The sequence below is a fragment of the Mobula hypostoma genome, chromosome 18 (assembly GCF_963921235.1).
Source record: "Mobula hypostoma chromosome 18, sMobHyp1.1, whole genome shotgun sequence".
Taxonomy (NCBI): Eukaryota; Metazoa; Chordata; class Chondrichthyes; order Myliobatiformes; family Myliobatidae; genus Mobula; species Mobula hypostoma.
This window is the reverse complement of record NC_086114.1, coordinates 55,580,650-55,608,080: the sequence shown is the minus strand read 5'-3', so window position 1 is coordinate 55,608,080 and position 27,431 is coordinate 55,580,650. Positions and strand designations below refer to the sequence as shown.

Below are 27,431 nucleotides of genomic sequence, written 5' to 3'. Positions count from 1 at the left end.
TGACTCCTATTCTCAGTGCCCTGACTGAAGGCCAGCCAGCCAGTTGCCTCCTTCACCACCTTGCCTATGGATGTGTTAATGATAATGGGATTTCAGTACCTGCTTCTTGTCGAGGCACCTCTACAATTCCTACCGTCATACTTTCCGCAGGTTTCTTTGGTGAGAGAACTTTGATTACCTTTCTGGCGTTGAATGTTTGAGCCTTACTGTATGACTGATTTAATGCGGCCGAGCCAGAAGGGGTGAAACTACCAACAGCCAGAGTTTAACAGAGGTTCTCCATAACCTTCCTTGGGCAGTGAGAGGCAGGTGGCCCCCTCCAAGATCCAGCAGGCCCAATGTCACGCAACCTCTGTAAGTATCCACTGATCCTTAGAGGAAAGAGACCAAACAAGGGTTGTGATTGTCTCATAAAAAGATTTATTACTTTTTTTTTGCCTAAATGCACAAGGCAAGGTACAGTACTGTATAAAAAAAGAACTCCTTAATATACACTTTACATGAGATACACCAGTAAGAGCTTCCATTTCACTTATCAAGAAACCAATCCAACGCAGCAACAAAAATAATATGTTGTAAACGTCTACACTTCAAGTACCGTGAGGCTTCGTCAGTCTGACGCACAGCTACATTCACGGGGGGGGGGGGCAGGAAGGGAATGGGTTCTGGAAACTATACATCTCTCCGGGACAAGTGAGAGAATACAAACAGCCAGCCTTCCTGTCTGCGGTGACTGAGTAGGTCAGGGTGCCTTGGCGACCTGTGAAGGATGGAGACAGAGCAGGTAGGGAGGCAAGAAACACCAGCAGGAGCAGGTGCTGCCTCTCTGCTAGGACCCAGACCCCCAGCGAGAAACAGCCGAGGTCCTGTACCTGAAGGAACTGACTGATTGGCAAAGTGAGCGATGAAGTCAGAACATTATCGATGGACCTGCTCCACAATAGGCTGGGCGATCAGTCTGCTCTTTAATGCCATCGGGTCACCAACAGGCCAGGCTTGGTAATTGCCAACAGACTCAGTTCCTATGCACACTGGGCAGAGAGCAAATGGCCCATTACACATTTAAAAGGCATACAGTGAGATTCAGATGTCAGCCGTTGGCCATCTCTGGGGTCCCAGTCTGTGTTGCTTTGTGGCAGGGAATGCTGAAGGGCTTTCAGTAAAATTTCTTTAAAGCTCAGATTATTCAGAGAGTCTGAATCCAGCTGCTTGCCAGGGTTCTCTTTTCTATTGAAAATGTTACTAAATGCTGGATGGGAGACTTGTGCCATTGTGTGGTGGACCAGAGGGGTCCAACTGCCTGCCCTGTGAATCCTAGGGACAGGTAGGCCTGCTGGAAAGTGAAACGTGTGCTCTCCCACCCACAGAAAGGTGCTGACTAGACAGGAATGCTCCATCCAAGTGACCCAATTCTCAAGAGTGCACAAAGGTGCTGGGTAATTGGCGGTCTTGTACCTATCACACCCTCTGCATTCATCCTGTAACACAAAGCTCCAAGTCTGAGGGGTGCCACACACCCAGCCCGCGTCTACCCGCCCCGAGTGTTTCAGCAACAGTCCACTGCCCTGGGAAAGCAACGGCACCTAACAGCCAAGGTCCGCTACAGGGGTGAGGCAGAGTTAAGGTGGAGAGGTCACTGATTGGGGGTGGGTGGGGGTGCGGGTTTAAGGTTGAGAGGTCACTGATTGGGAAGAGAGATTTAAGGTGGAGAGGTCATGATCTGGGACAGATTTAAAATGGAGAGATCACTGATTGGGGACAGATTTAAAGTGGAGAGATCACTGATCTGAAGGACAGGATAGGTTTAAGGTGAAGAGGTCATGAATCAGAAAACCTACTTAAGGTGGAGAGGTCCCCGATGGGGGGGGGGGGAGAGAACAGGGGGAGGAGAAATAGATTTAAGGTGAAGTTACAAATCAAGAGGTTAATAGAGACAGGTTTAAGACAAAGAGGTCACTGTTTAGAGAGGGAGCAGATAGAAGTGGAGAGGTCACTGATTAAAGTTGGGGACAAACTTAAGATGGAGAAGTCACTGATTGAGGAGGGGAAACAGATATAAGGTGCAGACATCAACGATCAGGAGGGACCAATTGAAGTGGCACTCTCAGTTTCTCCCACTGTTTATTAGTTAACAAGTCAGTGGAGAGATGTAACCATAGTGCAGGGCTCGATCGCTGATTTGTTCAGCTGTGAGAGACAGCACACTGATTGCCCAAAGGGGTGGGATATGGAGCCAAGTTCTGGTGCTATGATTTCCAGAAATAACCCAGGAAGTAAGTCAATAGATACAACAGAGTGTTCTCCTTGGAATGATTGGGAATTTAACTCTGAGGGAGGGGGAGGAAGGGGGGAGGGGAGGGGGAGGAAGGGGGAGGGGAGGGGAGGGGAGGTGGAGGGGGGAAGGTAGAGTGGGGGGCACGCGCGCGCGCACACACACACACACAAACACACACACACGTGTTTTGTACAAGAGGTGTGACGAGGTCACAATCAGGCACTCTCAAATGATCAGGTCTTTAATCCCAATACAGCACTGAAGCGAGTCATTCCAAGGGGGGACTGTTGGATTCACCAGTACCTAACAGCAGTGTTCAAGAAAAGTAAGTATCACATCATTAGGATTTTGGAAACAAATTCACCCACAAACAAAAAAAACTCTAGAAACTAGAATCTCAGACATCTTTCATTTAAAAAAAACTAAACATTTTACAGTAGTTTCTCTGTACAGTATTTACAGCAAACAGCACCTAGCAACAGTAAAGAGGTTCAGAACGAGGAGTGGGGGAATGTGTACTGTTGGAGGGAAGGGGGGGGGTCTTGGGAGAGAGCTGGGCGGGTGCCTCAGAGTCAGTAAATGAAGGTGGTAGGAAAGCCAAGGCTGAGGAAAGGGTTATAGTGAGTGGAACCACCAAGAACCCATCCAATAATGGGTAAAAACACAGTTTTTTTAAAAACACGAATGCAGTTTGTTAACCTTTGTGGAACATTTAACTCTCTGTTACCAAGTGATGACACAAACTGAGTTGTCATGTCCTTTTTATATGCTGTGTAACACAGCCCAGGCAACTTTGAATACTCCCTCATTTCCACAGCCATGCCTGAACTGGGCTGGGCACATCTGAGGCCAATCTCAGGACAACACTCTGGGAAAACCTTAAATGCTGGGCAGCACTTCCACACAGCTTACCTCCACCCCAAACTTTTTGTTAGGAATCTATGGCCAAAGGTCAGACCCCTCCAAATGGCCTGCGAAGCTGGCGCCCCGGGTGAAGTGCACGTGGATTGTGCTGTCTGTCATGCGTATGCAACACTGACACAAGGCCGCTGCTTGGACAGGTGCACATGGTGATTCAAAGTCATCACTGGAGTCTCACCTGTCCATCAGTGTTGCTCTTGGAATAGTGCAGAAGGAAAATTGATTTAACCTGGTTGTTGCACAGTAACTGTACGCTGGAGAATTTGGAAAGAAGCCCATTCAGGCACGAATATACAATATTCCCAAACTGGGTAAAAGACAACTGAAGTGGAGACAATCCTGCAGTTATAATGAGCTGGCCTCAGGTGTCCCTCCCTTTCTCTGAGAACACAGGTCAATTCACTTACCAAAAAGATGACACTTGGTGACAGAATTCATCAATATGTTACAGAGAAGAACAGTCTGGGTTGGACCACTTTACTAACAGGGCTGCTGGCCATCCACAAGGGTTAGAATCGATTCATATTCTCACCAGAGAGGGGAGGACATTATGAGTCAGCCAGTTCAATCAGATCCAATATCTGTCAGGACTTATAACTGTCCAGGGACAGAACACAAGGGAGTGAGTTAAAGGCTAAAACCTTATCACCAGCTTCAAACTTTCCGCTTGCAGAATCAACAGGGTGTTGCCAGCTCTGCTGAGTGGACAAGTTTGGCAGGAAATGGGAATGGGAAGCAAAGTAGTTTACAGGTATGTTTCATTGGCCATTCACTTCTAGGATATGAATCCAACTCAGCCCAAATCGATGACCAGAAACCTCCCACCTTGTTTTTAGGGAACCTGGCTCAAGTTGGAGCTGTTGATTTTAATCCTAAGTGCAGAAGAACAGTCTTGACGTCATTTTCTGGTCCTGTGCTCGACTTATAAAATATCCTATTTACATTTCTTAAGGACACGGGACACTGATTCTGCCTCTGTGTGCAGTAAGCATGTCCTCATATGCAATATGTTTACAAGGGAGTGAATGGTTCCTGACAGCTGGGATACATCTATCACTGACTGAGGCAAGATCTGGGTGCTATTGCACTAACTTAATAAAAAGTTTCCAAAGGAAGAAAGTATACCCTTAAGTGCCTTCAGGAGCCAGGTTTTTAGATCCTCAGTGCTAGGAACACCCATGGTGCCTGGAGCTTGAGACAGTGATCTGTGTTCAGAGTGTGTGTGCACAGGAAGTGGGTGCACGGGGGAGGGTGTAGGGAGGGGAAGGGGCATAATGGGATCCATTTTTTTCTCCTTTCAGCACTGTGCACAGTCTGGATCCAACAATTCCCCAGCCCCACCGCCACCCCCTTGTCTAATGAATAGACCATTCGCAGTTGGGTAGAGGTACATTTCGAGTAGGACTGGCTGGTGCATCGTGTTCATTGGCCATTCACGTCAGGGATTTGGATGCACCTGGGCCCACAATGATGATCCAAAACTTCCCTTCGGCTGAATGAAGGTCTGGCTCGAGTTTGGAGTTGCAGCTGACCATAATCCTAGACAAGCTGGAAAGGAAAAGGTGTGTGGAATGCTGCTGTGAACAATGGAAAATCTGGATCCTTCTGATTGAGTAGGAACCACTCTGCTCCATTGGACCTAGTGCTAACACCGGGTACCTGAAGGAAGGTATACTCCCCAGCACTATCACCCTTCATTCTGAGAGGCCAGCTTTGTCTGCACTATCTATATATTTAAGTCAACTTCTGGGCAGACAGTAGCATTATGCAATAGGTCCAAAGGTCTGCTCAGGAAGTGTTAAATCTATTGCGATGTCAAACTAACATGAAAAGTCTATGCCCCCACTCGGAGTGAGCCAGCTGCTAATGTGAGTTACAGCGTAAACTTTCATTTGACACACTGGTGGCTCCCAGTCAGAACGTGTACTAGGGGGTGAGAAGGCAGATTAAAAGCACCAATGTTGCCCAATGACTCCCTCCATTCACTTAAAAACAACTTGCTCACTTGGTTCAGGGTATCAACAATGACAGTCACATAAGTTAGCCACGTCCATTCCAGGCTGGGCCACTGGACAGCATGCAAGAGAGAATTATCAAGTAGGGACCAGTTTTACAGTGCCCTTCCATCCTTATAATGCAGTGAACTTAACAATAGTAATGTACAGTCAATATTGGAAACTTCTTTCATTTAGGGGTGGGACATATTCTACAAGATATTTACACTAAGAAAGGCAGGCTGTTTCTGCTCATTGCCTCCGAGACACATACATAATAGGCATCAGGTCTCCAATACAAACATCCGAGTCTGCAGGAGAAACATTACAATAGTCTGCCTGACTTCATGGCAGGAACCAGGAACACCATTGAACTGATGTCTAAAAAAAATGCTGAGCATCCTCACGTGATCCAGTCACATGACTTCGAACAAAGAGATCGATCGCACCCTCTCAAACCCTGTAACAGAAAATGGACCGTGTAAGAAGCCAGCAAGCTCTGTGGGTTTCAGTTTGAAAAAATAATGTCCCCTTGCAGTGCATCCATCTACAAAGCATCTTACAATGCGTGGCAATGCTGCCTCACAGTGCCGGTGACACAGGTTTGATCGTGACCTCCGGTGGAGTTTGTACATTCTTCCTGCAATTGCATGGACTTACTTCGAGGGTCAGAATCAGAGTAACACAGTATGGTTACAGGCCCTTCAGCCCAATTTGTCCATGCTAAACATGGTGTCTACCTGAGCTAGTCCCACTGGCCCTCATCTCCTCTCCATGTATCTGTCCAAGTGTCTTTTGAATGTCGTTAATATACTTATGTTGGGTCTGGCTGTTTAATTCTTAGACTGTTTAATTATTTTCTTTGCAGTTTATTAATTAACTGCTTGTATTTTAAGTAGTTCTTATATGCATATAACAGTTTAATATGCCTCTAGTGGGTAAACAAAGTATAATTCTGCAAAGTTCTAGAAGCATTTTTATTCTGCATTACTTGAATAATTGCTTTCTCATAGCTTAACTTGGTACTACTGTATTTAAATAATAATTTTCTACTTGGTTAATTCTTATCTATAAATCTGGATAGTTTTTTCTTTATTTCTATGGTATAAAATAGCTAAACACAAAGCAGCACCATCTTAATCTTCTTAACATCTAAGTTTTTTCTTTAAGCTTTCTGCTACTAGTTTCTGCTCCTATTTCCTTTGTTCTATAGCACTTGATATAACGACGTGAAGCAACAAATTTTGTGCCTCTTTCCTGACTTTTGAAAAACAACTTGCTCACTTGGTTCAGGGGATCAACAGTGACAGTGACTTCTGAAGGAACCTTAGATTAAACCATCAGAATCCAAAACCTACCTCAATCACTTCCTCTGGCAGCTCGTTCCATATATACACATACCTCTACATGAATAAAAGAGTCTCTTTTAAAACCTTCCCCTCTCAACTTAAACTTATCTCCTCTAATTTTACTGGACCACAAAGATTTTGCTTCCCAAACACGAGGAATTCTGCAGATGCTGGAAATTCAAGCAACACACATCAAATTTGCTGGTGAATGCAGCAGGCCAGGCAGCATCTCTAGCAAGAGGTACAGTCGACATTTTGGGCCGAGACCCTTCGTCAGGACTAACTGAAGGAAGAGCTAGTAAGAGATTTGAAAGTGGGAGGGGGAGGGGGAGATCCAAAATGATAGGAGAAGACAGGAGGGGGAGGGATGGAGCCAAGAGCTGGACAGGTGATTGGCAAAAGGGATATGACAGGATCATGGGACAGGAGGCCCAGGGAGAAGGAAAAGAGGGCGGGGGGAGAAAACCCAGAGGATGGGCGAGGGGTATAGTCAGAGGGACAGAGGGAGAAAAAGGAGAGAGAGAGAGAAAGAATGTGTGTATATAAATAAATAACGGATGGGGTACGAGGGGGAGGTGGCGCATTAGCGGAAGTTAGAGAAGTCAATGTTCAAAATGCCATCAGGTTGGAGGCTACCCAGACGGAATATAAGGTGTTGTTCCTCCAACCCGAATGTGGCTTCATTTTTACAGTAGAGGCGGCCGTGGATAGACATATCAGAATGGGAATGGCTTCCTATATAGTTTTGGGTGTATCTTATGGATTTTGAGCTGCTGTTCATGAAAATCACCACAAAATTTCCCTATCATGTACTATTTTTAAAAATCGCCTGTATTTGTTATTTCAATTCATAATTTGTCAATTAAAATGTTGCCCAAAATGTAAGCTGAAAAGTTTTCTATCTTGTCTAGGCATGCCTGGGCAGGCTTAGGTAGGGTAGATGCTGCATGGCAGGATGGGTTTTAGAAAGGCTATAAATTTCCATGAAAGATTTTGATATTTGAGACAGATGTTTCTCAGAATAACTGATCCCAAGATTAAGAAAGGCATTTTTGTTGGTCTAGAAATCAAACAGATCATCAATGACAGGCAATTCGAAGAACTTAAAGTGAGACTGGAGAAAATCGGAGAAGACATTCAAAGATGTTGAAAATTTTCTTGGCACCTACAGAGCACCAGACCACATGCAGCTGGTTGACAACAGGCTTCATGATGCAATATGTCACAAAACATTCATTTTCTGCATTCCCATTTAGACTTCGTCCCTGTAAATCTTGGCACTATCAGTGATGAGCATGGTGACAGGTTTCACCAGGACATTGCAGTCATGGAGAAACGATATCAGGGCAACTGGAGTCCATCAATGCAGGCTGATTATCGTTGGACACATAAGTGGGAAGCCTCAGACACTGAGCAGAAATGAAAATCATTAACAAAACTATTTATAATAGCTTAGTTGAACTATTATAAAGTGTCAGTACCGTTATGTAATTAAATTCATTATATTCATTAAAAGTTAACTTTGTGTTTCTCCAAATCCCAATGTGAATAGTAGTAGTCTGAAATCATATTTGTGTTCAGCTTCAAGTGGTCTATCATAAACAAAATGTTTTGTTGGAAGGAACATTTTTGAAGAAGTTTATTGTCCAGTGTTTTCAGATCCCTTTCTCTGGGAAAAAGACTATCCACCTTAACCATACTCTTCATGATTTTAGACACCTATATGAAGTTACCTCTCAATTTCCTATGCTCTAAGGAATGAAGTTTTAACCTACCCAATCTCTCTTTATAACTTGGCCCTTTGAGTTCCGGCAATACCCTTGCAAATCTTCTCTGTACTCCTTCCAGTTTAAATTATGTCTTTCCTATCACATTACATCAAGTGTAGCCTCAACAGCAACTTGTAAAATTGCAACATAACATAACATCCCAACTCCAATACTCAGCTTCCTGACTGATGAAGTTCAGTGTGCTTCTTCATCACTCTATCTATTGTGATGCCACTTTTGGTGACATTACAGTGCTGGGCTCTCTTCCCACAACTCAAAGACACTCAAGGTAGTAAATAATGGGCTCTTCTAAATTGACCCCAGTGTGGGTTCTTCTTAGAATATGGGGGGGTGGGGGGGGGGTGGAGATTGCATTGGAACTATGAAGAGAAAAGGTCACATGGAAAATTGGTGGGAGAGTGGGGTGGTTCTGCAAGCAGGCAGGGACTTGACAGATTGAAAAGCTTCCTCCTGTATTGCAAGGAACAAGGACAATATACAATAGTCCTGGAGAAACTAGGATAGGCAATCAGAGTTGAGCTGTAAGTGATTCCATGGTGCTGTTCAATCAGAATGCTCTCAGTGATGTCATGGTCAACAATAGTACTTCAACTCCCTGTAATACAAAGGGACCATCTGGCCATTCTTGCTCTTTCAGGGATTTTGATCTGTGCACTACGTTCATTACAGCATCAACCACACAGCAGAAATAGTCCCTCATTCATCCCTCAGCACTTTACAGTTTGTGACGACACAAATTCACATCCCTTTCCTTTATTGTAATGCTGTGTCAAGGGTAAGTGTAACTACACCAACCACTCTCTCCACATCCTCACACTTCATGTGAAATGACATCTCCTTTTGTGAGAAAGTTTAAAATAAAACAGACACATAGGAATTTAAATTGGTTCTCATTTTCCAGCTCTCTGTTACTCCTGGTGATGAAGTAAATTCAACAAGACTTCACGATAAAGCGATTGTAGAGCTGTTATACCTTAGGAGGAAGGTATTTAGCCTATTGCATCTTCACTGACCCTTTGTACGACAGCAGTCATTCCCATTTCTCTGCTCAACCCATTATAGCTCCATTAACTCTCCTCCCTCAGGAAAAAAACTCTAGCCAACTCTGCCTTCACCAGCCAACGAGAATGGGGATATTCTTTTCTTCTCCATTCTGAGCCTTTTGCTCTTCATTTTTGGTCTGTGTGACTGGTACCATAAAAGGAGCAGCTTCCCTCTACCTGTACCTGTCCTATATAAACTCATCTTGTCAGCTAGAAAAACACACAAGAAACGAACACGGTTCTCATCCATATTGACTAGAAAGGGGATGCTTGTGTGCCCTGTGGTAGCCTATGAGTCTTTGTCAGGTTCACTGTTGTTCTTTTTCCATTTGGTTTCTCATTCTGCTTGGTTGGGTTACCTAGCAGGGAAGAAGTTCTTTGAAGACGGTCTCTCAGACAAGCGTTGGCCCCAGAGTGATTTCTTCATTCTTGGACTTCCCACTTTCATTGTATAGTCCACCTTCTTCAGAGTTATTTTGATCGTTTCGATATCACTTTCCTCTCAACTCTCTGGGTCTTTGGCCTTGAATGAACGCAGAAAGGAGAACTTGTTGGGGAGGCACTTATTAACCATGGACTCAGCAGTGACAGTAATTCTTATTTGAATGTGAGGATCCAAATGCATAACTAAGGATCCTGTTCCAAAATCTTTCAATGATTTTGATACAAAGTATCCTAGCTGTAAGATAAAAAGATGAAGATTCAACTTTATTGTCACTGTGCCGAGTACAGATACAAAGCCAATGAAATGCAGTTAGCATCTGACCAGAAATGCAAAGAATACTGTTATTTACAAAATAACCGCAAATAAAAAGTGCTACAGCACGCAAATACAAAAGTACTGAGACAGTACAATACTGATGCAATACTGCTTAGCGCTGTGATGACAGGTTCAGCAGCGTCACAGCCTCAGGGAAGAAGCTCTTCCTGTGCCTGCTGGTGCGGGAGCGGAGGCTCCTATAGCACCTACCGGATGGGAGGAGAGTAAAAAGTCCATGGTTAGGTTGAGATGCATCCCTGATAATGCTTTTCACCCTGCCCAGGCAGCGTTTATGGTAGATGTTCTCAATGGTGGGCAATTGGGTGCCGATAATCCGCTGGGCAGTTTTCACCACACGATGGAGTGCTTTGCGGTCCGATATAGGACAATTGCCATACCACACTGAGATGCATTTGGTGAGTATGCTCTCAATGGTACAGCGGTAAAATTCCGTCAGTATCCTGGGACAGAGGTGAGCTTTCTTCATGCTCCACAGGAAATAAAGGCGCTGTTGAACCTTTTTGATCAGGATGGAGGAGGTCAGGGACCAGGTGAGATCCTTGGAAATGTGCACACCGAGGAATTTGAAGTTTGATACACACTCCACTACAGCTCCGATTACGTAGATGGGGACGTGAGTGTCACTTCCGGCATACCTGAAGTCCACAATGATCTCCTAGGTCTTCTGGGTGTTAAGGGCCAGATTATTGTTGGCACACCACGCAGCCAGGTGCTGAACCTCGTCCCCGTAGGCCGCCTCGTCATCCCCTCTGATCAGACCAGCCATCATGGTGTCGTCTGCGAACCTGATTATGGAGTTAGAACCACGTACAGGAATGCAGTCGTAGGTGAAAAGGGAGTACAGAAGAGGGCTCAGCACACAGCCTTGAGGCACGCCGGTGTTCAGGGTGAGAGAAGAGGAGGAGAGGTTGTCTAGCTTAACTTAAGAGAAAGCTTCTTTTGCCCACAGCACTGTACATATAAGATGTGGCCTTAAACTCTCTCCCCATGGATGCTGCTTCCCTTGCTAACCGCATCCACTGCACACGGTGAGGGTGAACCACAGATGACACAATGCTGAAAACACACTGGATCTCAGCTGGGTCAGTATTGGCTACTGGGAGTGGGGGGGAACCCACCCAGGGTGTAAACTATTCTATGTTTTCTAGTGTTTCAGTATCAACCATCAACTATGACATGTAGATTCCGATTCCGTGTGACACATGGTGAAGTGAGGTGAGGGGTGCCGGGGACTGGCTGATGCACAACCTCTCGGCACTGAAGCCAATAGTCAGCCAGTGGTGTAGTGGCATTAGCACTGGATTTCAAGGTGAATGGTCCCCAGTTCGAATCCGACCAGCTCCTTGCATAGTTTCCATCTGTCCTGGGTTGAGTGTTGAGTGAGCAATTTGGCCTCGCAAAACAAAAAAAGCCAAACGCTATGGAAACAGTGGTGTGCCACAAGGCAGGAAGAGGAACAACAACAACTGAAGCCAGAGGCCGGTGAACATTCGACATATTCCTATGTTCCAAAATGGATATCAGCTCACTTAAAGTGAATGAATGATGTCCATTTACTTTTGGCAGGCATTCACGGACCTGCCTGACTGATAACTCTTGTGCTCAATACAGGAGATGGTGTCTGACGTGGAATGGGGAGAAGTGGAAAACCAAGGTTGTGGAGATACCTTGCTCGCCTCCTTGTGCCGTGAAATGATGTGATTAGCCTGAAGCTGTGTAATGTGGACAAACTTCTGGTGGACGAAAGTAAGCCTTGTGGTAATGGACATAGGTCATAAGTGATCAGTGGAAGCCCCAAACATCACCCAAGTATATGCCTGGCAGGGGTAATTTCCCTCACTGGCTTGAACCCACAGTGATGGAGATAAGATTTCTTCAAAAAGGGGAAGGTTTGTGTTCAGGAGAATTCAGACAAGGGATTTCCCAGCAGCGGGGCAGAGAGAAGCCATAGTGGCTTCCACTGACTTCCCTTTTCAAAACACTTAGTCCAGTATTTCTCCATCAGCAGGAATTTCTTTTGGTTCCAGATTATAATTGAGGCGATGGAGCCTGTTGGTCAGAGTCTCTTCTTGGGTCAAGGATCTCTGCCAGAACTCCAGACCACAGCTTTGTCATTTATTTAAGCTCTCTGATGGCACAGCAAATCCAACCTATGAAGAGTCTCAGCCCGAAACGTTACCTGTTCATTTCCCTCCCTCAATGCTGCCCGACCTGCCACAGATATGGTAGGTTAAGTTGGGAGCGTGTAGTGGGGGAATGTGTGGATGGAATATTTTGTTGGGTGTTGTGGGATAATTCATGCTGTCCATTACAGTGGCAGACGATCTAGGAGTTATTAGAACTGTTCTTTCATTGGGCATTCGTGTTGGGCACGTGGCCAAGTGGTTAAGGCATTTGTCTAGTGATCTGAAGGTCGCTAGTTCGAGCCTCAGCTGTGGCAGCGTGTTTGTGTCCTTGAGCAAGGCACTTAACCACACATTGCTCTAGTGTCTGTGCGAGGAGTGGTGCCCCACACAGACTTCCAATCTGCACCTTGTAAGGCATGAAAATCCCCGATGCAGACCTCTCAGCTCTCATGGTCTGAGTCGACGTTCCCCCCCCCCCCCCCGCTCTTTCATTGGGCTTTGACTAACCTATCCTTGAAGAGTCTTGTGCCATCCTGGGTTACCAGGGGTTCGTCTATAAGACATGAACAATATGTGGCCTTGGTAACACTGAAGAGTATCTGTATTCATTAATTGTTCACAAGCTGTTGGATTCCCCTCATCTTTTGACTCCTCCAGTGTTAGTGATTTTTCAAATCTCCTTTTACGTCTGTACCCTGACTTGGTGAGCTTGGTATATTTATGGTTGTCTTCTTGATCACAGCAACTTTCCTTTTGTTTTTAAACTGCTCTACATTTCTGTCAGCTCAACCTCGACATTTGGGAATGAAGATGAATGGTGGTTCTCAGGGCCTGGCCCTCGCCCTCAGTGTTACACCTTTGATATCAATCAGCTGGAGAGAATGTTTTCTTTGGCTGCACTTCGTTGGTTCTTTGCATTTCCAGGGAACCTGCAGCACAGTGTGTTATACAGGCTGAGCATTCCTTATCTGAAGTCAAAATCCAAAAACCTCTGAAATCAGAAATTTTTTTGAGCACTGACATGTCATCACAAATGGAAAATTCCACAAGGTTTCACTGAAGGTTCCTAGGTGATAAACACAGAAACAGTTCTGAGGAGTGACCTCAAATATTAATGAACAGCAGTTAATGAAAAATAGAAAAATGTTTTTTAAAAAAATGTAAAATGAAGATCTCAATTTTGTATTGAAAGAGCTATCATGAAAAACTGAAAATAGGTAATTGTGAATATTTAGCAGGCTGGTTGCAGAAATTTAAGAAAAGACACTGCATTAATTTTTTAAAGATTGTGATGATAAAGCATCTGCTGATCAGGAAGCAAAGAAATTCATTGATGAGTTTGACAAGATCGTTGCTGATGAAAATCGAACACACTGAACAACTGCATCAGTACACATGTGATGAACAAATTTAAGATAAAGACTGTTTACCGGCAGCACATAAAATCAGAATCAGGAATGATGTCAGTGCCAAACAGCCACCTGGGTGGCTGAAGCAGTGATAGCTTACCTGTCTAATGGTTCAATATGCACATTATTGTTTCATGCACAAAATTATTTAAAAATATATAAAATTATCTTCAGGTATTTTGTTGTGTATATATGGATTTTGTGTTAGGACTTGGGCATCTCATTATATAGATACAGATATTCCAAAATTTGAAATTCAAAACAATTCCAGCCCCAAGCATTTCAGATAAGGGGCGCTCAACCCGTATTACCTGTGGGGTCCTTTGATTTTTTTTGCTTTGCATAGGTGCCATCCAGAAGAGCTTGATGAACTGTCAGAAGCAATAACTAGTGCAGCAATCACCAGCTCAGATATCTGGTGAGGCAAAGGTCTTTCAGATGTGGAGGTGAGTGTTAAAATGTGGAGAGGTTGATGGTCAGTGTGGACTCAATGGGCCTGATGGCCTGTTTCTGTGCTGCATCTCTCCATGACTATCCCAGGTCCTCAGGATGACATAGACTGGCAGGTACTGGTGGTTTGAAACAGTTTGTACGCAACTTGTCTGTGTCTTTGTCATGTTGCCAGCAGTACTGATCCAGAGCTCTGTGTCCTTCCTGATTCTTGCATTGTAGTATCCAAGAAGAATGAGGTTTGTTTTCTTCAGGAACAGGAATGAAAACTTGATCGAGACTGGCACACAGCCATTCTTTTCGTTTCCCACTGAGTCAAATGTTGCACTAAAAGTACCAGTACCAGTGTGGACCGTTGCTTGGTTTGCTTGAATGTAAGAGTCAGAAACGTTTATTAACTCAGTTGAGAATCCCAACTTCTTGCTGCGGAGAGTGAGTGTCCTCAATGGCAAAACCAACGCTGTGAGCATGCTCCTCGTGAAGATTTTCTTCCCCAGTTGGTGTATCCTCTGCCCTTTCAGTCAGCTGTCCAAGCATATCTCGCATCACGGAAAGCAACAGTATCCATGTACTGATACACTGATTGATGTTTCTCCCTCAGGTCAGAAAATCCAATCTCCATAGACTTTTAACAAGAGTTCAATGTTCCAGTTTGTGAAGGTGATGTTTTGCTTCAGGCTGTTGTTTGGGTGTGACCTGGCTGACCCAGACAGGTAACCAGCCAAGGAGGAGTGGGACACTTTCCCTCATCACTTCCCCACACAGAGTGGAGGACATCCTCAGAAGGATTCCCATACACACACCTGCAGCCGCCATACTCCATGCTTGTCACTTTCCACAGGAATTGCTCCCTCTATGGTTCCCTTGTTTGTTAGTCCCTCCCCGCTAATCTCCCTTTATATCCCCACAAGTGATAGAAATGCCACACCTGCCCATTGACCTCCTACCAGGGCCCCAAACACTCTTTCCAAGTGAGGCAACACCTCACTTGCGAATCCGTTGAGGTTGTCTATTGTATCCGGTGCTCCCGATGTGACCTCCTCTACACTGGTGAGACCTAATGTAAATTGGGGGAATGCTTGGGTGCACTCCAACCGCCAAAGGCAAAATTTCCCGATAGTCAACCATTTTAATTCCAACATGTCGGTCCATAGCCTCCTCTTTTGCCATGATGAGGCCACTCTCAGGGTGGAGGAGCAACACTTTGTATTTCATCAAGGTAGCCTCCAACCTGATGGCATGAACATCAATTTCTCCTTCCAGTATTTTTTTTCCTCTCCCTTCTCTCCTCTCCTATTCCCCACTCGGGCCTCTTAACATTTCTCCTCACCTATCACTTCCCCTCCTCCTTCCCTTTCTCTTACGATCCACTCTCCTCTCCTTTCAGACTCGCTCTTCTCCAGACCTTTACCTTTCCCACACCCACCTTACTTCACCTATCACTTTCTAGCTAGTCCTCTTTCCCCTCCCCCCACCTTTTTATTCTGACGTCTTCCCCCTTCCTTTTCAGTCTTGAAGAAAAGTCTTTCCCTGAAACGTCAACTGTTTATTCACACCATAGGTGCTGACTAAGCTACAGAGTTCCTCCAGCATTTTGTATGTGTTGTTCTAGATTTCCAGCATCTTCAGGATCTTGTGCTTATACTATCTCACTTCCTACAGCAAGTTGACCATTTTATGAAGACCACGTGTGTGAACTTGTGCCTGGATACTGCCAAAGATCACCCAGTCATTTGTCTGTTGTTTTGGGGGAGAGCTTGGCAATTTGGAAAGAGACTGATGGCAAGGCCAGTGCACATTAGCAACCCTATGAGACTTGGTGAAAGATGAATCCGGCTCTGAAAGCTGGGGTACACCATGGTTACTGGAGAATCACCCTGTGTTGAAGCCCCCTTCTGCTGTTGTAGTCATTGAGAAGCGGGTTCTCTTCATCCAGGAGTTACTAAGAGTTGGAATGCTATCTTGTCTGGTACCTTCTCTTTGGCCTTACTCTAAGAGTAATCCTGCCAGGAGTATAGGTCTCCAGATGACATTGCACTTTGGTTCTGGCACAACACAAATAAGGCTGCAATCCACAAAAACATTAATATGACATCTCTATCAAATATTCTCCAACCTTTGCTCCAGTGTAAATAGCTTCTCTAGTCTAATGCAGCACAGACCCACTCTTTTGCAATCTGTTAACCGTCACTTTTTTTTTTAGCATGGTGACTAAAACTAGACACACTTCTCAGTTGTGAACCAACTAGGACCTTTTTAAAATATATGTACAACATAACTTCCTGGTTTTGTATTCTACACCTTAGGTTAAGTCACCTGAGCCCACTTACTCCTACACATTGCAGATTTTGCTTCTTTCAGGTTCGTGCTCATATAGTTAGCTTCCTCACTCTTTAGAACTGTGTCACTCAGTAAATACTGCCTCACCTCCTCCTCTCTGCCAAAATGCATCACTTCACATCTATTAAAATCCATCTGTTGGTTGCTTGCCCTTCTGAAAATGTATTTCTGCCTTCTTAAACCTTTTACTATCTTGCTATTCCGAATCTGGTGGCATTTGCAAATCTGGAAATATTAGTTTACAGAGTCATTAAGGTATATTAGAAAGCAGTGATTCCAGCATTGCCCCAGAGAAAACTCACAGACTGCCATCCATCTGCCTGGGGAAGAAAGTGTTTACTATAACTCTGTGTTCTGTCCTTCACCCAATGGTAACAATGAATGGCATGCTAGGATTGAGGGGCCGAGTGGCCAACTCAGAATCATACAACACAGAAAAAGGTCCATCTGCTCCTTTCCTATTTACTGTCTTCTAACTTTCTTTCTTGCTGTGATTACCTTAGTTCCATGGATCTTAATTTTGTTGTTCGCCTTTTGTGTGGAACTTTGTCAAACATCATCTAAAAGTCCATATAAACAACATCCTTACCTCAAACTTCCAACTAAAATTCAAGGACAACTTCTCTTTCACTGGCCTGCTTTTATTAACTCAACTTTCTCCACATACTCATCTCCACATTTCCCAACAGGAAATGGAAGGTTTTGGATATTGTGTCGGAAGGGATTAGCTTAGCATTTAATTAGCATTTGATCATTAATTTTAATTAGTTTTGCATAACATCATGGGCTGAAGGGTCTGTTCCTCTGATGTAATGTTCTATGTTCGATACAAACCATGTTGGATGAGAGTTACTGAGCATGTCCTTACACTTCTTCTGAACCATGAGTGTCACAGTTCTGGCACCTCCCTTTCATCAAGGGAGGATTGAAGTCCAACAAGTCCACTGACAAGCTCCAGCACCACTCCCATCAGTCTAAGTTAGGCGACGTTTGTTTTAAGTGTGGCTCTCTAATGCTTCACCCCACGCATCACTGCACCACCTCCACTTCTTAGGCTTAGGCAGCATCCTCTCTCTTGGTTACAAAAAAACAAGCAACCATTATACTCCAGACCAGCTTTTGGCCCTACCTGACCATCAGCTTATTACCTACATCCCTCAAAAGTATTGACCGATTCCTTTCTCTTCTCATATTCTTATATTTGCTTCTGAGAATACAAAACCAGGAAGCTACATTGGACATATATTTGTACCTTTCTTATATTTGCTTTTACCTCTCAGTTCATTGTATTCAGCCCCTGCCTCACTTGAATTATTCCTCCAAAATGCTTCATATTTTCCTCCTTAGTTCATCACAGTTTCCATCTCCTCAGTCACATACAGAATCCTGGCTTTGTCTTGGCCCTTGTTCCCTCTCACTCAGCCTGTACCTACAACTCCTCAAAGTTACTGATACAATTTGACCTGCCAGTCTTCTCCTGGTTCCATTTTATTCAGACCTAATTTGCTCTCATTCCACCTTTCATGCCCAAGTTCTATTCCAGGCCGTTCCTTTCTCCATCCTACAGTTATGAAATAATTTTTACCGTTGCCTCAATGCTCTCCCCTTGACACTTGGCCTTACTCATGCCCAGAACCAGACACAGCAATGCTTCTTTATTCATTGGCTTTAATACACTTATGCAGGAAATTGCTTGTTCGCAAAAATCCCTCCCTTTCTTTACCTTAATACTAAACTATCTTAATATAATCCCACTAAATATTAGGGTAACTGGAGTTCCCCAATTTCACCACTTTACAATGCTTACACATCTCAGAGGAATAAATCTGAACTGAAATTACCATCTCCTTATCCTACCTGGTGGTCTTTAGAATACACCAAGTGGCAGGAGAGTTCCCTAAATTCCAACTAACCACTGTCTCCTCATGGACATCAACTCCATCCAGAACCACAAAAGCTACCTTAAGACAAGAGCACCACCTCTTCTCTCATATTTCCTTCCTGCCATTTGTAAACACTTTAAGACACAAAGTCACACAGCACTGAAACAGGCCATTCGGCCCACCAAATCCATACTGACCATCAACCACCAATGTATACCAAACCATACATTAATCCCATTTATTCTTCCCACATTCTCATCAATTTCTCCCAGATTTTTCCACTCACCTACACACAAAGGACAATTTCCCATGATCAATTAACCTAGTAACCTGCACAACTTTGAGATCTAGAAGGAAACTGAAGCATCTGGAGGAAACCCATATGGTCACAAGGAGAACATGCAAACTCCACACAGACAGCACTGGAGGTCAGTACCGAGCCCAGGTCTCTGGCACTGTGGGGCAGTGGCTTTACTAACTATGCCACTGTTGCACTCAAGTTCCAATGACCCAATCCTTTTTAATAAGGTACGTTTCAAATATGACTATGACCACCATGTCATAGTTCCACTCAGCTATTGTTTTTTTCAGTATCCAACCTCATTCACCAACAGTGTGTTTTCCAACATGCATTCAGTAAACATACAATATTTCCCTTACCATTCTCACCTTCTGGTTGGTGGGAACAGTGTGGACACTGAGGCTTGTGCTGCAGCCTGTTGGCTTGCAACAATGGCTGGGGAGGAGAGGCCTGCAAAGTGAAAAGTCATGGGATTAGAACAATGTATGGCTGACATGAGCATTTCCTCCCTGTACCCAAGCACTCCAGCAACTAACCACCCAACTATCATCCAACAGCTAGTAAGAGGAAAAATCTAAGTCCAACAAAACAAAGAATTTAGCTCCACACATCAAAGTTGCTGGTGAACGCAGCAGGCCAGGCAGCATCTCTAGGAAGAGATACAGTCGACATTTCAGGCCGAGACCCTTCACCAGCAACTTTGATGTGTGTTGCTTGAATTTCCAGCATCTGCAGAATTCCTGTTGTTAAAGAATTTAGCTCAGTGTATTTCTCTCCGAAAACTTTTTGATCTCCTGAACAGAATTTCACAAAGACCAGTGTCAGAAAGGATCTAGTGCCCGAGTAGCAAATATTTTTGCAAGTGTGTGCCCAAATTGGCAATAATCTAAAAATTCTTTTGTGTGCCATGGTAATATTGAGCAGAGATTATCAAATAAATGAAGGCACCATATACTTACCTCTGTTACCTCTGAATAAGAACCAGAATCAGATTATCACTTACATATATTGTAAAATTTGTTTCTTCTTTGTGGCAGCAAGGCACAAAAAAATTACTATAAGTTACCTCACAAATGACAGAAGAAAAAAAAACATAAGCAGAGCAAAGACAATGCCAACTGGCCCAACCATTTACTATCCAAATACTGATATGTACACCAGGTCTGCGAGGATTTCAAGACGCATCATCCAATGTCATGTGTTGTTGTAACCATCTAGCTGGCACCAGACTGGTGTGAGACATTTCCTGTGGAAACATGTCTGTTCTCAGGTTGTAAAAAATCATTTGCTGCTTCATTTGGCAGTAAAGATAATCATTATGTATCTTTTTATTATCAGTGTGGTTTAAAGAATTGAGCAGTGGCACTGCATCCCGCATCCCAACAAAAGTTTTGTGCATGCCACAGGTTGCCAGCTCTGAATTCTAGTGAAATAAGTTCACAACTCACCCAGTGACAATATCTCAGTACATTGCTTTAAGAACACAGAATGCTAAATGCAGATGTTTAACACCATCAATTCACTTCTATCCTGAAATGAACATTACCCAAGCCACACATTCTACCCAGGTGTCCAGGCACTGAAATGTGTACACTGGATACTGGTTCTACCTTTAGTTTGTCATGGATTATAATACTGTATTTATTTAGGTTTGTCTTCTCTGTGGAAATGACTGGGATAAGTTTTTGCAAATGCATAACTGCTGACTTTCTTTAATAAAATTTTAAAGCAGTTCACATTTGTCTTGAATTGTACAAAAATCCACAAACAGAAATTATTCCAATGCATAGCATTACAGCAAACTATGACAAGGGGGCATAATTTTAAGGTGATTGGAGGAAAGTACATGGGGGAAGGAAATGTCAGAGCTAAGTTCTTTACATAGAGAGTAGTGGGTGTGTGGAACACCCTGCCAGGGGAGGTGGTAGAGGCAAATACATTAGGGGCAGTTAAGAAACTCTTAATAGGTACATGGATGATAGAAAAATGGAAGCTTATGTAAGAGGGAAGGGTAGATTGATCTTAAGAATAGGTGAAAAGGTCAGCACAACATTGTGGGCCGAAGGGCCTGTACTGCTCTGTGATGTTCTATGCTCTCTGACAATATATACAATATAAATGTGCCATGAGAAGGCTTTTCTTCCCACACCATCCTTACTTCAGGAACTTCACCTCGAAGTACTGCACGGTACAGGACTCTATCCTGGCAGACGTGAAGTGGGAGATGCAGCAAAGTTGCTCACTCCATTGATTTTCAGCTGTGTGTACCACACTTCACATGAACACAAGTCTGAGAGTCACTAAAACCATTGATTTCACATTAAAGGCCATCGTGTCTCCTTCTTGGTCCTACCTGTTGCATACGGGAGGTCATATTGCCCAGGAAGCAATGGGTATCCCATTCCAAGATGGTGATGTGAGGCAATCTGTCGCTGGGATGGGGAAGAACGGGGCCGGTCCTTATCGATATCTCGCTCTCCTCGTTCCCTTTCATGAGGCGGCTTCTCGCTTGTCTATATTTGAAAGAGGAATGGTACTCCTTAATATCACACACAGAAACAGTGGCATGGTAGCACAGTACAGGTGACCTGGGTTCATTTCCCGCCGCTGCCTTTAAGGAATTCGTACATTCTCCCTGTGACTGTGTGGGTTTCCTCTGGGTGCTCTGGTTTCCTCCCACAGTCCACAAGACATACCGGTTGGTAGGTTAATTAATCACTGTAAACTGTCCTGTGATTAGGCAGGAATTTAACTGAAGGATTGCTAGGTGGCATGGCTTGATGGGCTGGAAGGGCCCACTCTTCGCTGTATCTCAATAAATGAATAAACTTAGCGAAGATTCAGCACTCATAACTCAGGCTGAACAGCCCAGAGTTACGCTCTACTCTGAACAATCCAGTGCAGTATTGAGGGAGGGCTGCACCATCAGAGGAGCTGCCGTTTGAATGAAGGTTGAACCACCTCTCAAAGTGGGCACAAAAGAACTTTTGAAGCCATGTGAAGTAGAGCAGGGGGTTTGCTTTCTATCCTGCTGAATAAACAGGCCGACTCATCAATCATCCGAGCTGCTGCTTTTGAATTCCTGCTGTTTACAAATAGGCAGCCATGCTTGTCAAGTTGCAAACAGAGAGCACGCTTCACAATTAATTAGTTGGGAAAGCCACTGTGTTGACCCAAGGATGTTTGAAGGCACTGAAATCATGTAGTTCCTTCATTGCATATTACCAACTACCCACAGACTGCACACTAGGCAAGGTTACACAACAGCTCTCACCAAACATGAAAGAACAGAAATCAGTGCACCTCACAATTGACCAGCACTGATTCTTTTCTAATTTGTATTTACAGGAATATTTTTCAGATGATTTTCATTTATCAGAACCCTCCCAGTCCTGGTGTAGTATGATCAGCTAATAACAAACTTTAACCTCAGCTTCATGAGAGCAAGCAATACAATGCTTCCTTTTACTGGGCAGCTGTGTGACCATTCTGATAGTGGACCACCCAAAAGCAAAATACTGCAGATGCTGTGATCCTGAAATAAAACAAATACTGGTAATAATCATTGGGCCTGACAGCAATTGGAGAAGGGGAATTGGATTTACTGTTTAATGTTGATGAGCTTGATAGAACATCATTCTGAAATATTTCTATCTTTGATATCTCTTTTTTTTTCCTTTTCAAGATTCTTTTAAAGACTCTGATCTGGAGTTACACTTTAAATTTGATTCTTTACGAGAATGGGACCTGCTCTCAAGGCCTCATGACTGGTGGCTTTTTGATATCCCAAGAACACGGCCTGAAAGATTAGCGCATCTTCAGGGTGTCGGATTTTCAAAGCTCTGGAGACGGACTGATTCATGGCTGGTACCCCTGACTGGGGCGCTGCGGGAGAACACGGAACATCGGGAGCAGCAGGCTGTGTGTCCAGAGACCTGAGCCTTGGGGCCGACTCTCTGGGCACAGAGCTCAAAAAACGTGATGCAACAGACTTCTAACATCATAAATCAGCAAGTTGTTTGTTATGTCTCCCCTCTTTCTGTGAAGTGGGGACATTTCTTTTTCCCTTTATTAGGGAGAGAGCCTGTGGTATGTCGGAATACGGGGTGAGTAAGTAGTCTTTGGGGTATTGCAAGTCTGTGCCTTTATTGATGCTTTGCTGCATGCTGGGGTACTCGGAGGAGGTGTTGCCTTACTGCTGCTTGTGTGTCGGGGGGAGCTGGGGGGGCTTTGGAGTTCTAACGTTTAACTCTCATTCGTTCTTTGGGGCACTCTCTGTTTGCATGGATGTTAGTGAAGAAAAAGAATTTTAGGATATATATTGTATACATTTCTCTGACATTAAATGTACTATTGAAACTACTGATTGCCATTTCACTTTCCATAGATACTGCTTCATCTGCTGAACATTTGCAACTTTTTATGTTTTTATTATAACAACATTTGGTATTATGGTGCTATAGAACAGGTTGACATATGAATTCCCTCTTGAATCAATGTAGCTGACAGCGAAGGCCCCTGTATTTTGAAACTGTACAGCATTTTTCTTCAAAAGATGATGGTTTAAAAATACTGAAATTCTAAAATTTCATAAGTGCTTTCTTAATTGTCAATAACGCTGTTGTCAGTGAATACAGCCTGGATAGTTTTGAATATGATAGTGTTCGTACAGTACTGGATCAATTAACAGCTGCATTCAAACCTCTGATCCTAAGCTGGGCAGCAAACAGCAGAGCTGTTGTCTCACAGTGCGAGCAGCTTGGGCTTGATCACCACCTCTGGTGCTGTCCCTGTGGAGTTCACATCTTCTCCCTCGGGTTTCCTTCAGGGGATCTGCTTTCTACCACATCCCAAAGAGGTTAACTGACAACCTTAATTTGCCCTGCTGTATGGGTGAGCGGTAAGTGAGGGGTGTGTACGAAAAAGGGAGCAAAGTAGGTTTGGCTTAAATGGAAGGTTATGAGCTGGGGCGGACAATGGGCCAAGGCCCTGGTTAAGTGCTGTAAATCTCTCTGACTCTCAGATCTGAAAGTTTACATAAAAGATACCCAAATAAAGTAGTAGAATATTTTTATCATATCATAAAATTTATGATTTAGTATGGCTCAGTATGGTCACTTATACACATACAATCAATCATATAAGCCATCTTATGTATTTATATTTATTGTGTTTTTTTGTTATTGTGCTCTTGAGAAGAGCTTAAAAGCAAGAAGAGTTTAAAAGGGGACGGTTATTTCTTCAACCAACATACATCAAAGTTGCAGGTGAACGCAGCAGGCCAAGCAGCATCTGTAGGAAGAGGTGCAGTCGATGTTTCAGGCCGAAACCCTTCGTCAGGACTAACTGAAGGAAGAGTGAGTGAGGGATTTGAAAGCTGGAGGGGGAGGGGGAGATGCAAAATGATAGGAGAAGACAGGAGGGGGAGGGATAGAGCCGAGAGCTGGACAGGTGATAGGCAAAAGGGATACGAGAGGATCATGGGACAGGAGGTCCGGGAAGAAAGACGGGGTGGGGGGGGGTGACCCAGAGGATGGCAAGAGGTATATTCAGAGGGACAGAGGGAGAAAAAGGAGAGTGAGAGAAAGAATGTGTGCATAAAAATGAGTAACAGATGGGGTACGAGGAGGAGGTGGGGCCTTAGCGGAAGTTAGAGAAGTCGATGTTCATGCCATCAGGTTGGAGGCTACCCAGACGGAATATAAGGTGTTGTTCTTCCAACCTGAGTGTGGCTTCATCTTTACAGTAGAGGCGGCCGTGGATAGACATGTCAGAATGGGAATGGGATGTGGAATTAAAATGTGTTCCCCTCTACCACCACTCTGCTCCGTCTAGCGGAATTAGTCCTTACTCTTAATAATTTCTCCTTTGGCTCCTCCCACTTCCTCCAAACTAAAGGTGTAGCTATGGGCACCCGTATGGGTCCTAGCTATGCCTGCCTTTTTGTTGGGTTTGTGGAACAATCTATGTTCCGTGCCTATTCTGGTATCTGTCCCCCACTTTTCCTTCACTACATCGACGACTGCATTGGCGCTGCTTCCTGCACGCATGCAGGACTCGTTGACTTTATTAACTTTGCCTCCAACTTTCACCTGCCCTCAAGTTTACCTGGTCCATTTCCGACACCTCCCTCCCCTTTCTAGATCTTTCTGTCTCTGTCTCTGGAGACAGCTTATCCACTGATGTCTACTATAAGCCTACTGACTCTCACAGCTATCTTGACTATTCCTCTTCTCACCCTGTCTCTTGCAAAAACGCCATCCCCTTCTCGCAATTCCTCCGTCTCCACCGCATCTGCTCTCAGGATGAGGCTTTTCATTCTAGGACGAGGGAGATGTCTTCCTTTTTGAAAGAAAGGGGCTTCCCTTCCTCCACTATCAACTCTGCTTTTAAACTCATCTCCCCCATTTCACGTACATCTGCTCTCACTCCATCCTCCCACCACCCCACTAGGAGTAGGGTTCCCCTGGTCCTCACCTACCACCCCACCAGCCTCCGGGTCCAACATATTATTCTCCGTAACGTCCACCACCTCCAACGGGATCCCACCACTAAGCACATCTTTCCCTCCCCCCCTCTCTCTGCATTCCGCAGGGATTGCTCCCTACGCAACTCCCTTGTCCATTCGTCCCGCCCATCCCTCCCCACTGATCGCCCTCCTGGCACTTATCCATGTAAGCGCTACACATGCCCTTACACTTCCTCCCTTACCACCATTCAGGGCCCCAAACAGTCCTTCCAGGTGAGGCATCACTTCACCTGTGAGTCGACTGGGGTGATATACTGCGTCCGGTGCTCCCAATGTGGCCTTTTATATATTGGCGAGACCCGACGCAGACTGGGAGACTGCTTTGCTGAACATCTACGCTCTGTCCGCCAGAGAAAGCAGGATCTCCCAGTGGCCACACATTTTAATTCCACATCCCATTCCCATTCTGACATGTCTATCCACGGCCTCCTCTACTGTAAAGATGAAGCCACACTCAGGTTGGAGGAACAACACCTTATATTCCGTCTGGGTAGCCTCCAACCTGATGGCATGAACATTGACTTCTCTAACTTCCGCTAAGGCCCCACCTCCCCCTCGTACCCCATCTGTTACTCATTTTTATGCACATTCTTTCTCTCACTCTCCTTTTTCTCCCTCTGTCCCTCTGAATATACCTCTTGCCCATCCTCTGGGTCACCCCCCCCTTGTCTTTCTTCTCAGACCTCCTGTCCCATGATCCTCTCGTATCCCCTTTTGCCTATCACCTGTCCAGCTCTCGGCTCTATCCCTCCCCCTCCTGTCTTCTCCTATCATTTTGGATCTCCCCCTCCCCCTCCCACTTTCAAATTCCTTACTCACTCTTCCTTCAGTTAGTCCTGACGAAGGGTCTCGGCCTGAAACGTCGACTGCACCTCTTCCTACAGATGCTGCTTGGCCTGCTGCGTTCACCAGCAACTTTGATGTATGTTGCTTGAATTTCCAGCATCTGCAGAATTCCTGTTGTTTGCGGTTATTTCTTCAGTGGTTTGATCGGGGCGCGACTGCACAAGCGCATGGTCAGCCAGTGAGAACAGCAAGAAGAGTTTAAAAGGAGGCAGTTTTATAGAGTAACAGGCAACAGAGTAGAAGGAGACAGAGTAGGAAGGCTTTGGCTCAATGGGGCTTCGACGATAAGGGTCGAGGCGAGGTAAGTTGCCTGTGTAGAATACAGACAGAAAGTATGTGTGTGAGGCCAGTTCTGTGCTCGGTGTCAGATGTGGGAAGTCCGAGAGACTTAGGGACTGCAGCTCCTTAGGGAACTGGAGATGTAGCTTCTTAGGGAACTGGAGATGCAGTTCGATGACCTTCGTCTGGTCAGGGAGAGTGAGGAGCTGATAGAGAGGAGCTATAGGCAGGTAGTCACACTGGGAGAGCCTGGGGAGACAGATAAGTGGGTAACAGTCAGGAGAGGGAAGGGCAGGAGTCAGAGGCTAGAGAGCACCCCTGTGGCTGTACCCCTTGACAATAAGAACTCCTGCTTGAGTACTGTTGGGGCGGGGGACGGCCTACCTGGGGGAAGCAACAGTCACCGCGCCTCTGGCACAGAGTCTGGCCCTGTGGCTCAGGAAGTTAGGGAAAGGAAGAGGATAGCAGTGACAGGGGACTCTATAGTTAGTGAGTCAGATAGATGATTCTGTGGAGGCAGGAAAGAAGCACGGATGTTAGTTTGCCTCCCAGGTGCCAGGGTATGGGATGTTTCTGACTGTGTCCACGATATCCTGAAGTGGGAGGGAGAACAGCCAGAGGCCGTGGTACATATTGGTACCAACAACATAGGCAGGAAAAGGGAGGAGGTCCTGGAAGCAAACTACAGGGAGTTAGGAAGGAAGTTGAGAAGCAGGACCACAAAGGTGGTCATCTCAGGATTACTGCCTGTGCCACGTGACACTGGGTATAGGAATAGAGTGAGGTGGAGGATAAATGCGTGGCTAAGGGACTGGAGCTGAGGGACTGGATTCAGGTTTCTAGATCATTGGGATCTCTTTTGGGGCAGGAGTGACCTGCACAAAAAGGAACGGGTTGCACTTGAATCCCAGGGGGACCAATATCCTGGCTGGGGGGGTGGATGGTGGTTGCTAAGGATATTGGGGAGAGTTTAAACTAGGATTGCTGGGGGGTGGGAACCAAACTAAAGAGACAGAGGAAGAGGCGGTTGGCTCACAAATAGAGAAAGCTTGGGGACAGTGCGAGAGGAAGGATAGGCAGGTGATAGAGAAGGAATGCGCTCAGACTGATGGTTT

The 27,431-nt window shown here is 44.9% G+C and overlaps 1 protein-coding gene across 2 annotated transcripts in view; it reads right to left on the bottom strand.

Moving 5' to 3' along the window:
* Positions 1-409: 409 nt before the first annotated feature.
* Positions 410-27,431, bottom strand: part of LOC134358554 (zinc finger protein 609-like) — a 227,307-nt gene continuing 200,285 nt past the window's right edge. Inside the window, exons 9-11 of one of the 2 annotated variants that reach the window (XM_063070914.1) lie at positions 21,016-21,175; positions 19,022-19,112; positions 410-5,650 (exon numbers count right to left, since the gene is read on the bottom strand). In XM_063070914.1, coding sequence (XP_062926984.1) covers positions 19,027-19,112; positions 21,016-21,175 — 246 coding nt within the window. In that variant the 3' untranslated portion in view covers positions 410-5,650; positions 19,022-19,026. The remainder of the gene's footprint in view (positions 5,651-19,021; positions 19,113-21,015; positions 21,176-27,431) is intronic. The other variant, XM_063070913.1, reaches the window with a different exon arrangement.